Here is a 14,747-nt window from a genome sequence, read left to right as displayed (position 1 = left end):
CTCACAATATGTCTCTCGCTGTCTCTCAAAATTAAATGTTAAAAAAATAGTAATAATAATAAATTAATAAAGAACTAATACCAAGCCTTTAAAAACTCTTCCAAAACTGAAGAGGAAGGAATTCTTCCTAACTCATTCTATGAGGACATTACCCTGATACAAAGCCAGACAAAGACACTACAACAACAAACAGTCCAATATCCCTTAGGAACACTGATGCAAAAATATCTCAACAAGACACTAGCACAAGGAATTCAGTAGCATAAATTCAGCAGCATATTAAAAGGATTATATACATCATTACCAAGTGGCATTTATGCCTGAAATGCAAGGGATGATTTAACATAGGAAAACTAATGAGTGTAATACTCCACATCATCAGAATAAAGGGAAAAAGCTACATGATCATCTCAATTGATACAGAAAAAGTATCTGACAAAATTTAACACCTTTTCATGATGAAACACTCAACAAACTAGGAATAGAAGTAAACCATCTCAAAATAATAAAAGTCATATATGAAAAAACTACAGCAGGGCTCGAGGGAAGATGGCGGCTTAGGAGGACGCTGGGCTCACTGCGCGTCCTGCTGATCACTTAGATTCCACCTACACCTGCCTAAATAACCCAGAAAACCGCCAGAGGATTAGCAGAACGGAGTCGCCAGACCCAAGCACAGACGAGAGGCCCACGGAAGAGGGTAGGAAGGGCGGCGAGGCGGTGCGCGCTCCACGGACTGGCGGGAGGGAGCCGGGGCGCAGGGGCGGCTCGCCGGCCAAGCAGAGCCCCCAAGACTGGCTGGCAAAAGCGGAGGGGCCTGACGGACTGTGTTCCGACAGCAAGCGCGACTTAGCGTCTGGGAGGTCATAAGTTAACAGCTCTGCTCAGAAAGCGGGAAGGCTGGAGGACAAAGGGAGGGAGAGCTGCGGAGCTCCCGGACGACAGAGCTCAGTTTGGTGGGGAACAAAGGCGCTCGCCAGCGCCATCTCCCCCGCCCATCCCCCAGCCAAAATCCCAAAGGGAACCGGTTCCTGCCAGGGAAATTGCTCGCTCCGCGGTTCCTGCCAGGGAAATTGCTCGCTCCGCGCAAACACCCAACTCTGTGCTTCTGTGGAGCCAAACCTCGCGCAGCGGATCTGACTCCCTCCGGCTGCCACAGGGCCCCTCCTGAAGTGGATCACCTAAGGAGAAGCGAGCTAAGCCTGCCCCCCCTGCTGCCGTGCACCTTGCCTTCCCACCCCAGCTAATACGCCAGATCCCCAGCATCACAAGCCTGGCAGTGTGCAAGTAGCCCAGACGGGCCACGCCACCCCACAGTGAATCCCGCCCCTAGGAGAGGGGAAGAGGAGGCACACACCAGTCTGACTGTGGCCCCAGCGGTGGGCTGGGGGCAGACATCAGGTTGGACTGCGGCCCCGCCCACCAACTCCAGTTATACACCACAGCACAGGGGAAGTGCCCTGCAGGTCTCACCACACCAGGGACTATTCAAAATGACCAAGCGGAAGAATTCCCCTCAGAAGAATCTCCAGGAAATAACAACAGCTAATGAACTGATCAAAAAGGATTTAAATAATATAACAGAAAGTGAATTTAGAATAATAGTCATAAAATTAATCGCTGGGCTGGAAAACAGTATAGAGGACAGCAGAGAATCTCTTGCTACAGAGATCAAGGGACTAAGGAACAGTCACGAGGAGCTGAAAAGCGCTTTAAACGAAATGCAAAACAAAATGGAAACGACGACAGCTCGGATTGAAGAGGCAGAGGAGAGAATAGGTGAACTAGAAGATAAAGTTATGGAAAAAGAGGAAGCTGAGAGAAAGAGAGATAAAAAAATCCAGGAGTATGAGGGGAAAATTAGAGAACTAAGTGATACACTAAAAAGAAATAATATACGCATAATTGGTATCCCAGAGAAGGAAGAGAGAGGGAAAGGTGCTGAAGGGGTACTTGAAGAAATTATAGCTGAGAACTTCCCTGAACTGGGGAAGGAAAAAGGCATTGAAATCCAAGAGGCACAGAGAACTCCCTTCAGACGGAACTTGAATCGATCTTCTGCACGACATATCATAGTGAAGCTGGCAAAATACAAGGACAAAGAGAAAATTCTGAAAGCAGCAAGGGATAAACGTGCCCTCACATATAAAGGGAGACCTATAAGACTCGTAACTGATCTCTCTTTTGAAACTTGGCAGGCCAGAAAGAATTGGCACGATATTTTCAGTGTGCTAAACAGGAAAAATATGCAGCCGAGAATCCTTTATCCAGCAAGTCTGTCATTTAGAATAGAAGGAGAGATAAAGGTCTTCCCAAACAAACAAAAACTGAAGGAATTTGTCACCACTAAACCAGCCCTACAAGAGATCCTAAGGGGGATCCTGTGAGACAAAGTACCAGAGACATCGCTACAAGCATGAAACCTACAGACATCACAATGACTCTAAACCCGTATCTTTCTATAATAACACTGAATGTAAATGGATTAAATGCGCCAACCAAAAGACATAGGGTATCAGAATGGATAAAAAAACAAGACCCATCTATTTGCTGTCTACAAGAGACTCATTTTAGACCTGAGGACACCTTTAGATTCAGAGTGAGGGGATGGAGAACTATTTATCATGCTACTGGAAGCCAAAAGAAAGCTGCAGTAGCCATACTTATATCAGACAAACTAGACTTTAAATTAAAGGCTGTAACAAGAGATGAAGAAGGGCATTATATAATAATTACAGGGTCTATCCATCAGGAAGAGCTAACAATTATAAATGTCTATGCGCCGAATACCGGAGCCCCCAAATATATAAAACAATTACTCATAAACATAAGCAACCTTATTGATAAGAATGTGGTAATTGCAGGGGACTTTAACACCCCACTTACAGAAATGGATAGATCATCTGGACACACGGTCAATAAAGAAACAAGGGCCCTGAATGAGACATTGGATCAGATGGACTTGACAGATACATTTAGAACTTTGCATCCCAAAGCAACAGAATATACTTTCTTCTCGAGTGCACATGGAACATTCTCCAAGATAGATCATATACTGGGTCACAAAACAGCCCTTCATAAGTTTACAAGAATTGAAATTATACCATGCATACTTTCAGACCACAATGCTATGAAGCTTGAAATCAACCACAGGAAAAAGTCTGGAGAACCTCCAAAAGCATGGAGGTTAAAGAACACCCTACTAACGAATGAGTGGGTCAACCAGGCAATTAGAGAAGAAATTAAAAAACATATGGAAACAAACGAAAATGAAAATACAACAATCCAAATGCTTTGGGACGCAGCGAAGGCAGTCCTGAGAGGAAAATACATTGCAATCCAGGCCTATCTCAAGAAACAAGAAAAATCCCAAATACAAAATCTAACAGCACACCTAAAGGAAATAGAAGCAGAACAGCAAAGACACCCCAAACCCAGCAGAAGAAGAGAAATAATAAAGATCGGAGCAGAAATAAACAATATAGAATCTAAAAAACTGTAGAGCAGATCAACGAAACCAAGAGTTGGTTTTTTGAAAAAATAAACAAAATTGACAAACCTCTAGCCAGGCTTCTCCAAAAGAAAAGGGAGATGACCCAAATAGATAAAATCATGAATGAAAATGGAATGATTACAACCAATCCCTCAGAGATACAAACAATTATCAGGGAATACTATGAAAAATTATATGCCAACAAATTGGACAACCTGGAAGAAATGGACAAATTCCTGAACACCCACACTCTTCCAAAACTCAATCAGGAGGAAATAGAAAGCTTGAACAGACCCATAACCAGCGAAGAAATTGAATCGGTTATCAAAAATCTCCCAACAAATAAGAGTCCAGGACCAGATGGCTTCCCAGGGGAGTTCTACCAGACATTTAAAGCAGAGATAATACCTATCCTTCTCAAGAAATAGAAAGGGAAGGAAAACTTCCAGACTCATTCTATGAAGCCAGTATTTGATTCCTAAACCAGACAGAGACCCAGTAAAAAAAGAGAACTACAGGCCAATATCCCTGATGAATATGGATGCCAAAATTCTCAATAAGATACTAGCAAATCGAATTCAACAGCATATAAAAAGAATTATTCACCATGATCAAGTGGGATTCATTCCTGGGATGCAGGGCTGGTTCAACATTCGCAAATCAATCAACGTGATACATCACATTAACAAAAAAAAAGAGAAGAACCATATGATCCTGTCAATCGATGCAGAAAAGGCCTTTGACAAAATCCAGCACCCTTTCTTAATAAAAACCCTGGAGAAAGTCGGGATAGAAGGAACATACTTAAAGATCATAAAAGCCATTTATGAAAAGCCCACAGCTAACATCATCCTCAACGGGGAAAAACTGAGAGCTTTTTCCCTGAGATCAGGAACACGACAGGGATGCCCACTCTCACCGCTGTTGTTTAACATAGTGCTGGAAGTTCTAGCATCAGCAATCAGACAACAAAAGGAAATCAAAGGCATCAAAATTGGCAAAGATGAAGTCAAGCTTTCGCTTTTTGCAGATGACATGCTATTATACATGGAAAATCCGATAGACTCCACCAAAAGTCTGCTAGAACTGATACATGAATTCAGCAAAGTTGCAGGATACAAAATCAATGTACAGAAATCAGTTGCATTCTTATACACTAACAATGAAGCAACAGAAAGACAAATAAAGAAACTGATCCCATTCACAATTGCACCAAGAAGCATAAAATACCTAGGAATAAATCTAACCAAAGATGTAAAGGATCTGTATGCTGAAAACTATAGAAAGCTTATGAAGGTAATTGAAGAAGATTTAAAGAAATGGAAAGACATTCCCTGCTCATGGATTGGAAAAATAAATATTGTCAAAATGTCAATACTACCCAAAGCTATCTACACATTCAATGCAATCCCAATCAAAATTGCACCAGCATTCTTCTCGAAACTAGAACAAGCAATCCTAAAATTCATATGGAACCACAAAAGGCCCCGAATAGCCAAAGGAATTTTGAAGAAGAAGACCAAAGCAGGAGGCATCACAATCCCAGACTTCAGCCTCTACTACAAAGCTGTCATCATCAAGACAGCATGGTATTGGCACAAAAACAGACACACAGACCAATGGAATAGAATAGAAACCCCAGAACTAGACCCACAAACATATGGCCAACTCATCTTTGACAAAGCAGGAAAGAACATCCAATGGAAAAAAGACAGCCTCTTTAACAAATGGTGCTGGGAGAACTGGACAGCAACATGCAGAAGGTTGAAACTAGACCACTTTCTCACACCATTGACAAAAATAAACTCAAAATGGATAAAGGACCTGAATGTGAGACAGGAAACCATCAAAACCTTAGAGGAGAAAGCAGGAAAAGACCTCTCTGACCTCAGCCGTAGCAATCTCTTACTCGACACATCCCCAAAGGCAAGGGAATTAAAAGCAAAAGTGAATTACTGGGACCTTATGAAGATAAAAAGCTTCTGCACAGCAAAGGAAACAACCAACAAAACTAAAAGGCAACCAACGGAATGGGAAAAGATATTTGCAAATGACATATCGGACAAAGGGCTAGTATCTAAAATCTATAAAGAGCTCACCAAACTCCACACCCGAAAAACAAATAACCCAATGAAGAAATGGGCAGAAAACATGAATAGACACTTCTCTAAAGAAGACATCCAGATGGCCAACAGGCACATGAAAAGATGTTCAGCGTCGCTCCTTATCAGGGAAATACAAATCAAAACCACACTCAGGTATCACCTCACGCCAGTCAGAGTGGCCAAAATGAACAAATCAGGAGACTATAGATGCTGGAGAGGATGTGGAGAAACGGGAACCCTCTTGCACTGTTGGTGGGAATGCAAATTGGTGCAGCCGCTCTGGAAAGCAGTGTGGAGGTTCCTCAGAAAATTAAAAATAGACCTACCCTATGACCCAGCAATAGCACTGCTAGGAATCTACCCAAGGGATACAGGAGTACTGATGCATAGGGGCACTTGTACCCCAATGTTCATAGCAGCACTCTCAACAATAGCCAAATTATGGAAAGAGCCTAAATGTCCATCAACTGATGAATGGATAAAGAAATTGTGGTTTATATACACAATGGAATACTACGTGGCAATGAGAAAAAATGAACTATGGCCTTTTGTAGCAACGTGGATGGAACTGGAGAGTGTGATGCTAAGTGAAATAAGCCATACAGAGAAAGACAGATACCATATGGTTTCACTCTTATGTGGATCCTGAGAAACTTAACAGGAACCCATGGGGGAGGGGAAGGTAAAAAAAAAAAAAAAAGGACGTTAGAGTGGGAGAGAGCCAAAGCATAAGAGACTGTTAAAAACTGAGAACAAACTGAGGGTTGATGGGGGGTGGGAGGGAGGGGCGGGTGGGTGATGGGTATTGAGGAGGGCACCTTTTGGGATGAGCACCGGGTGTTGTATGGAAACCAATTTGTCAATAAACTTCATATAAAAAAAAAAAAAAAACACACACACACACACACACAAAAAAAACTATATTCACAGCAGCAAGAGAAGATAAACTGGAAAGCTAAATATTTAATCTGTCCTTAGTCATAAAAATAAATCTACACAATGTTTCTGAAGTACATGGACCATTACTTAATAAGTAACATGAAGGAGCACCTGGGTGGCTTAGTCAGTAGAGTGAGGGGCTCTTGATCTCAGCTTTTGAGTTAGAGCCCCATATTGGGTGTAGAAATTACTTAAAAAAAAATAAAATCTTAAAAAAAAAAACCCAAATTTTATAAAATAAAAATACTGCCACAACTACATTTAAACACACACACACACACACACACACACACACACACACAGTACTATGCCAATGTCTTTCTTCGCATCAAAGCCTTTTTTCCTTATAGTTTACTCTACCTAATCAGATATGAGTTTACAAAATTAAAGTCAAAATTCTATTTCTTAGGGCACCTGGGTGTCTCAGTCGGTTAAGTATCTGACTTCAGCTCAGATCATAATCTCATGGTTCACAGATTTGAGCCCCATGTCTGCAATGACAGTGCAAAGCCTGCTTGGAATTCTCTCTCTCTCTCTCTCTCTCTCTCTCTCTCTCTCTCTCTGCACTTCCCCACTTATGCTTTCTCTCTCTCTCTCAAAATAAATGAACTTAAAAACTTTTTTTTAATTACTTAAAAAAAATTCTATTTCTCAAAAAGCACAGATCACTGAAATGAGTAACTATTTAACAACTGCCTGAGAACAGAGGTTACTTACTATCTGAGCAAAACTTTAATAAGATATGGTGGGATCAAGTTCTTTTGTTTAATGACTTTTTTTAAGTAGGCTTCACACCCAGTGTGGAGCCAATGTGGGGCTTGAACTCAGGATCCTGTGATCAAGACCTGAGCTGAGATCAAGAGTCCAACATTCAACAAACTGAGTCACCCAGGTGTCCTATGGGATTAAGTTTTTAAATAAAAGAACAACAGTACCATAAAAATTTCCCAGCTGCTTTATTTCCAGCATAAGAAAGTATCACTATAACTTGAAAAACATTTTAGACAGGGCTATAAATTGATGCTGCTACTCAAGTCAACATTAATGATGGGAGCACCTGGGTGGCTCAGTCTTAGCGTCTGACTTTGGCTCATGTCATGATCTCATGGTCAGTGAGTTCGAGCCCTGCACTGGGCTCTATGCTGACAGCTCAGAGCCTAGAGCCTACTTTAGATTCTATGTCTCCTTCTCTCTCTGCCCCTTCCTTACTCATGCTCTGTCTCTCAAAAATGAATAAACGCTAAAAGAAAAAAAATTTTTTAAAAGACATTAATGATGTACACCATGTAACAAACATAATAAAGAGATCTCAACCCTACTCTCACTCACCTTGCCTTTGGTCCAACAAAAGACTGTGACTGACCTATGACTCCACTTACAGGGAGCTCTTGATTACTTATTAGCTACTTATTAATTAGCTCTTTATTACTTGTTAGCTTCTTATTAATGCAAAATCTAGCAAATTCGGTTCATATTTTAAGAGAAAAAATAAGGAGGTTAAAAAGACCCAATGTGACTGACTATTCAGTCAAGATCCATTCAAACGATGATGAAAGAACAGAAGTATTTAAAACCTAGGGCAGGTTGACAGTGAGGACTATTTATTATTTTTTTTTAATTAAGAGACATAAAAAATGATGGGGGGGAAAGGGTGCCTGAGTGGCTCAGTCAGTTGAGCTTCCAACTCTTAATTTCAGTTCAGGCCATGGTCCCAGGGTCAGGGGACCCGCCCTGCATCAGGCTCCGTGCTGAGCACAGACCCTGCTTGGGATTCTCTCTCTCTCCCCAACAAGCCCAACCCTCTCCTCCTCTCCTCTGCTGGTGCTCTTTCTCTCGCTCTCTCTTAAAAAAAAAAAAAAAAAAGTGATGGGGGTGATGAATATATCTTAATAAAGCCTTGCTAATTGAAGGGTATTAAACAAACAAGAAAACAGAATTTTTGGAAGTTTTAAAATCCTGAGAAAAATTATCAGTTCTCTAAAATAGCAATTTTGAGTATATAGATTAATATAAAACCCACTATTGCACTATTGTAATTATTAAAGAATATAAACAAAATGGCCCTGTTAAATTACTTTATTGTTCATGCTTTAAAATTGTGCTGAAAAGGTGCCAAAAAGGAACAGCTAGATCATGTTGATACATATTTACTCAAGAATACGTATAGGAGTGCCTGGATGGCTCAGTTGGGTACGTGTCTGACTCTTGATTTTGGCTCAAGTTGTGATCTCACGGTCCTGAGATAGAGCCAGATGTCAGGCTCTGAGCTGGGCATGGAACCTGCTTATGATTCTCTCTCTCCCTCTGCCTCTCCCCTGCATGCATTCTCTCACTCAAAAAAAAAAAAAAAAAAAAAGACACATAAATATCTACTTTAATAGGTACAATAACAAGGAAACCTTGACCTACTTAAGAACAATTGATATCTAAATGATAAATCAGCATTTTAAAAATGAAAGGCTTTATTTGTGTAAGCACTGATAGATAGAGTCTATACTGGTTTGTACTTTCTATGAGCAGTGTACATTATTACTCTGGAAACAATGTTTGTAGCTATACAAAGATTTATGTAGGTATATGAGTTTTATATCAAATTCCATTGCTTGATCCATTTTATCAAAGAATTTTCTAATAAAGGTATCTTAAAATTTATTGAAAAGCCAGAAATTTTCAAATTTATGTAATTGGTCATGGTACAGAGATTTTTATATTTTCTGCATATCATGCCAAAATAATCTTAGACCAACATTTGAATTGAAAAGCTTAATTTTGCCAATGAAACATCTACATTTCCCTATTAGAGAGGTTACAAGTTATACAGAGAAGTTTGAGTTCATTTTCAAATATTTTAATGCAAAGATTCATGAATAGTATTCTTTGGACCCAAAAATGCTCTCATCTTTTGGTACTCAAAACTCACCAAAGGTCATAGGTAACCCAACAATGAATAATTCCATTTCTTGAGATATTTATGAGATAATTTGCAGAGAAATAGCATGTAATATAAATACAGTCCAAGATCTAAGGTCTGAACAGATTTTTGCTCTAAATTCGCTGGTTATGACTAGTGGCTTAGCATGATTTCGAGAGATACTTTTAACAACAAAAATAAATAAATAAATAAATAAAAATAAAAGAAGCTTATATATAATGCATTCTCCTTATATTCCATATTTATACTATTTTCTCACTTCTAAACTACCAGAGAAATTCAGGTATAGTACAATTACTGAACACAGAGTCATTCATAATCATACTATTACTCTGTGTGGTACACATTAATAATTCATGAGGATGTTTTCCCCATATGTGTTTTGCAGAACTAGAACAAACCAAATATTTCCCACCCATAATTTAAAATCCAGACAAAACTCTTTATGTGAAACCTAAAGGGGACATTATGCCTTACCTCATACTCAGAAATTTCAGGTAAGTTACTCTCATCTGCCTTTTCCAGCTTTTCAGCAGCCCACTTGCTTGCAGCCTCAGCAAGTTCCTTTTCGGTTAGCCGACTGGGTTTGTCTAACACCTAATAAAAACAGAAGCACAGTTCTATTACAATCCTCAAAAGCATTTAAACTTCAAATACATCAAGAATTACATCCACTTAACTTATAATTATGTAAGCCTCCAAATGTATATAGAGAACAAGTACATCTTTTATTTGCTTTTTCAAAAATATTCAACATAGAATTTCTCTAAGTAGCAATTCCTTTTGGACATACAGAATAGATCTGACTTCTAATTTCATTTACATAGAGCTTTAAAAATTCATCTTAAAGAACAAAAAAAATTAATATACTAATAGTATTTGAAATATACAGGACATCATACTGATTTAAATTTTGTATCTTTATTATATTCAATGAAATCAATAATGCCAAAATGTCATCAAGGTGAATTCCCAATTAATGCAGTAGAAAAGTCAGACATGCTATTTTCATAATTTATAATAATTTACATAAATCATACTCTTTACACAAAATTTATACACTTAAATTTCATTTTTTGATATTTCCACTGCTTCCCTTCTTCAACCATATACAATATTAAACAATGTGTGGAATTTAGAGTTACAGGATTTGAATGCCAGCTTCATCACTTGCTAGATAAATGACTTTATATGCATAATTAATGACACTGCGAAGCCTTGGTTTCCACATTTACAAAACAGGTATTAATAATATTCAGTTTTACAAAGTAGTTGTGAGAATCAAGTAACAGACCTGAGAGTACCTATCACTAGTGCTTCGTACTTCAGTTTTTTTTTGGTTTGTTTCCATATTCACTGTTACAAATCAGTTATAGTAAAACATTTGAAGAAGATCAATCAGTTCATGAGGTCAATATAAAAATGAAGAAAATAAATCGTTTTTTTCTGGATCACCTGATTCCCACAATACTGTTTACAGGCCTATGCTACAGACTAAGATATAAAAATTCTAAGCTAAAGGGGCACCTGGGTGGCTCAGTGGGTTAAGCATCCGACTCTTCAACTTTTTTCATCACTGTTTTACAGTTTTCAGTGTAAAGGTATTTCACCTCCTTGGCTAAATTTATTCCTAAGTACTTTATTCTTTTTGATGCTACTGTAAATGGGACTCTTTTCTTTCTTTCTTTTTTTTTTTTTTTTTAACATTTATTTATTTTTAATAGACAGAAAGAGACAGAGGATAAGCAGGGGAGGAGCAGAAAGAGAGGGAGACACAGAATCTGAGGTAGGCTCCAGGCTCTGAGCTGTCAGCATAGAGCCCTACATGGGGCTCAAACTCACGAATCGCGAGATCATGACCTAGGCCAAACTCGGGTGCTTAACTGACTGAGCCACCCAGGTACTCTGGGAATATTTTCTTATCTTCTCTTTTTTATAGTTTATAACTGGTGTATAGAAATGCAACTTTTGCATATTGATTTTGTATCCTGCAACTTTACCGAATTTATGTATTAGTTCTAACAGCTTTTTGGTGGAGTCTTTAAGAGTTTTCTATATATAATGTCACCTGCAAAACAAAAAAAGTCTTACTTCTCCCTTCCCAATTTGGATGTTTTTTAATATCTTTTTCTTACCTAACTGTTATGGGTAGGATTTCCAGTCATATGTTGGTTAGAAGTGGCAATAGTGGGCCAATTGTCTTGTTCTTGACCTCAAGGAAAAAAGCTTTCAGCTTTTCACCACAGAGTATGATGTTAGCTCTGGCTTGCGATATCAGGCCTTTATTATGTTGAGGTTCTATTCCTCTATACCCAGTTTGTTCAGAGGTTTTTATCATGAATGGATGTTGAATTTTGTCAAATGCTATTTTTTTGCATTTATTGAGATGATCATCTATTTTTATCCTTCATTTTGCTGATGCAATATATCACACTGCTTGATTTGTGGGTAATTCATCATCCTTGTATCCCTGGAATAAATCCCATATGATCATGGTGTACGCTACTTTTAATGTGCTGTTGAATTTGGTTTGGCAGTATTTTGGTTGAAGATTTCCACATGTACATTCTCAGAGATACTGGCCTATAATTTTCTTTTCTCGTACTGTTCTTGTCTGGTTTTGGTAGAAAGGTAATGCTGGCCTCAAAATGAGCCTAGAAGTATTACCTCCTCTTCTATTTTTTAGAAGAGTTTGGGAAGGATTAGTATTCTTGAAATGTTTGAAAGAACCAGTGAAATAATTTGAGAAAATTATTTAACTTCTGAGCCTTTTCTATAAAATGGATCTAACTACTTATACCATGGGATTTCTGTATGCATGCAAAAAATATATATATTAAAATATAACTAGAATCAAGTAGTTATACAATAAATGTTAGGTCTCTGCCTTACTCATGTCTCCCAAAATAAAAGCACAGTCCCATCAAATATGCCCTATATGAATATTCATCCCATCTTGTTATGGTCAAGATGCGCAATGGCTGAAGTACCAATTTTAGCATAATCTGTGGAAAAAAAGTCTTTGAGAAAACTGCTCATTTATTTTGATAGCTACCTTCAAGTTGTGGTTACTTAAGATTCAAATATTTAAATGCAGCAAATTATCCTCATTAGGTTTGACAGTAAAGAATAAAAGCACCTGTACCAGACAGTCCATCTCATTTACTTTGTAATTCCTCTTTAAACTGATTTTTAAAATATAACAAACCTTTGATGAAGGAACTGCTGAAGAACTTGAGGGTGAAGTGTCTCTTGATGTTTTTAAAGACTGAACAGGTCTCTCTTTACCTGTTTAAGAAAACATAAAATGCAATTTTCTAGCTCATTTGTTTTCAATTAGAGTGACTTTGTAATTGAATAAATGAGAGGGGGTGTCATAAATTCATTTTAGTAGTGAAGTCTTCATTACATTATTAAGTTAAATCTGTTAATACCTAAGTCCACCTATCTCTTTCCAGGGCTGTGCACTATAAGAAATTTCAAATAACCTAGAACCAATGGACATCATATTTGGCAATTCAGGCCATATCAAGGCCAGTTAGCCAACACAGAACCACTGAGAAGACCTTCAGAATGGCAAAAGACTAAACTCATAAATGCTTCCTCCTCCAAGTTCCTAAAAGCTAACTTTTATCACAATAAAAATTCAAGAGTAGTTATTATATAAATACCACAAAGAGAACTAGCTAATTAAATGACAGCTCAAAGCAAGGGGTATGTAGGGAAATATAGCAGATATTTCCTGAAATGTTTAGTTTAAAAAATGAAAACTAGAAAAATTATAATATGGAGCACCAATCCAATGCCTGGTATGAATGAGTACCCAAATATTTGTTAAGTGGTTAAAAATAAATCTGTGTGAGATAATCATTACCCTTTATCTTCAGTCACTATAGACACTAATGTAGTGCTATATATATATCATCATTTTTATAGAAACTGAAGCCAGAAACTAGATTTAAACAATATTACTTTAGTCAGTTCAACACAGAAAATTGTTTTAGTTAAATATAATCATAAAAATGACGATGAGCTGTTACTGATACAAAAACATTTCATTAAACTATTTGTATGTGTCAAATATAATATAAATTTTCTGCTCTACATTGCTAAGAAAACTGACAAAATTAAACTGCAGAGAAAAGGAGAAGGTGCCACTAAGTTTGGAGTGACATGGAAGCTGGTCAAGACTAGACAGTGGGTTAGGGCCAAGAAAGCAGTCAAGAGCAAAAGCAAAGACAAAACGACCTTGAAACTGAGGCAAAGCCAGCTTCAGTCACAAAGCCTCTTAAGCTCTTCCTGCCATGGTCAAGATTGCTAAGTAAGAGCCTAAAGGCTCAAGGGCAATAGTGAATAACATCTCTTTCCAATGTCCTACAAACCTGGAAAGCCTTTCACTGCAGGCACTTCTCTCACCTCCCCAGGGACATCTGGTAATTTTTTACTGTCACCAGTGGTAGAGTGCCATTGGCACACAGTAAGTAGAGGCTGGGGATGTTGCCAGAACACCCTACAAATGCACAAAACAACATCTCCCAACAAAGAATTATCCAGCCTCAAATGTCAACAGTGCCAAGGATGAGAATGCCTGCTCTAGGCACAGTATTCTACCTCTGAGACTCCAACAGTCTTATAAAAGACGTTAATCCTAGAATCTTTTAACTTGTGATGTTAAGAGGCTTTCACAATAAAATCATTTTAAAAATTCTTGTAGACCTTAAAAACCAAAAAATACCAACCATCCCTACATCCCAAAATGATTAAGAACACGGTTTATTTAGTCATTTTCTACTGTATTTCCATTGCATATGGCAAATTCCACATCATATTGTGACAGTGTCGGTCTATTCCACTGCACCAAAAGCTCCAAGTATCATAGCTTATTTCTGAATAGCCAGGGCCTACCTCGTTCAAGTCCTTTAAGAAAACAGTAAGTCAAAAATTAGGTGAAAAGATAAATTATTTTTCTACCCTTAGGATACAGTGACCTCCCCATTCTATTAAGATAAGCAATTCCTTGAAAGAAGTTGAGGGCTTGACCAATCAGCACAGCAAACTATGCTAATTAAAGGTGTATTTATAGGCTCTCAATTCTGACACAAAGCTAGACATGGAACAAGCAGCTGTTAATCTCTTACTCAGCAAAATCTGACAAACACGAAATCAGCACTGCAGGTATGTCAATTACAGTACCAAATGTAGTCTTAGGATCTTCCCAGATTATAGCTGCATTAAGGGCTAATTTAAGCAGATTTCAACCAATCTCAGTGTGCAGAAG

At 38.1% G+C, this 14,747-nt stretch overlaps 1 protein-coding gene across 6 annotated transcripts in view; it reads right to left on the bottom strand.

Annotated features, from left to right (window-relative positions):
* The window catches only part of PPHLN1 (periphilin 1), a 145,453-nt gene that overhangs the window by 60,827 nt on the left and 69,879 nt on the right, over window positions 1–14,747 (bottom strand). For all 6 annotated transcript variants that reach the window (XM_047065777.1, XM_047065774.1, XM_047065780.1 and 3 more), the window contains 2 exons: window positions 12,678–12,757; window positions 9,947–10,066 (listed from right to left, as the gene is read on the bottom strand). In XM_047065777.1, the coding sequence (XP_046921733.1) occupies window positions 9,947–10,066; window positions 12,678–12,757 (200 nt within the window). The remainder of the gene's footprint in view (window positions 1–9,946; window positions 10,067–12,677; window positions 12,758–14,747) is intronic.

The sequence above is a fragment of the Lynx rufus genome, unplaced genomic scaffold (genome assembly GCF_022079265.1).
Source record: "Lynx rufus isolate CCGP_SWC_20201006 ecotype Redwood Valley unplaced genomic scaffold, mLynRuf1.p SCAF_7, whole genome shotgun sequence".
Taxonomy (NCBI): Eukaryota; Metazoa; Chordata; class Mammalia; order Carnivora; family Felidae; genus Lynx; species Lynx rufus.
This window is presented reverse-complemented; position numbering and strand designations above follow the sequence as displayed.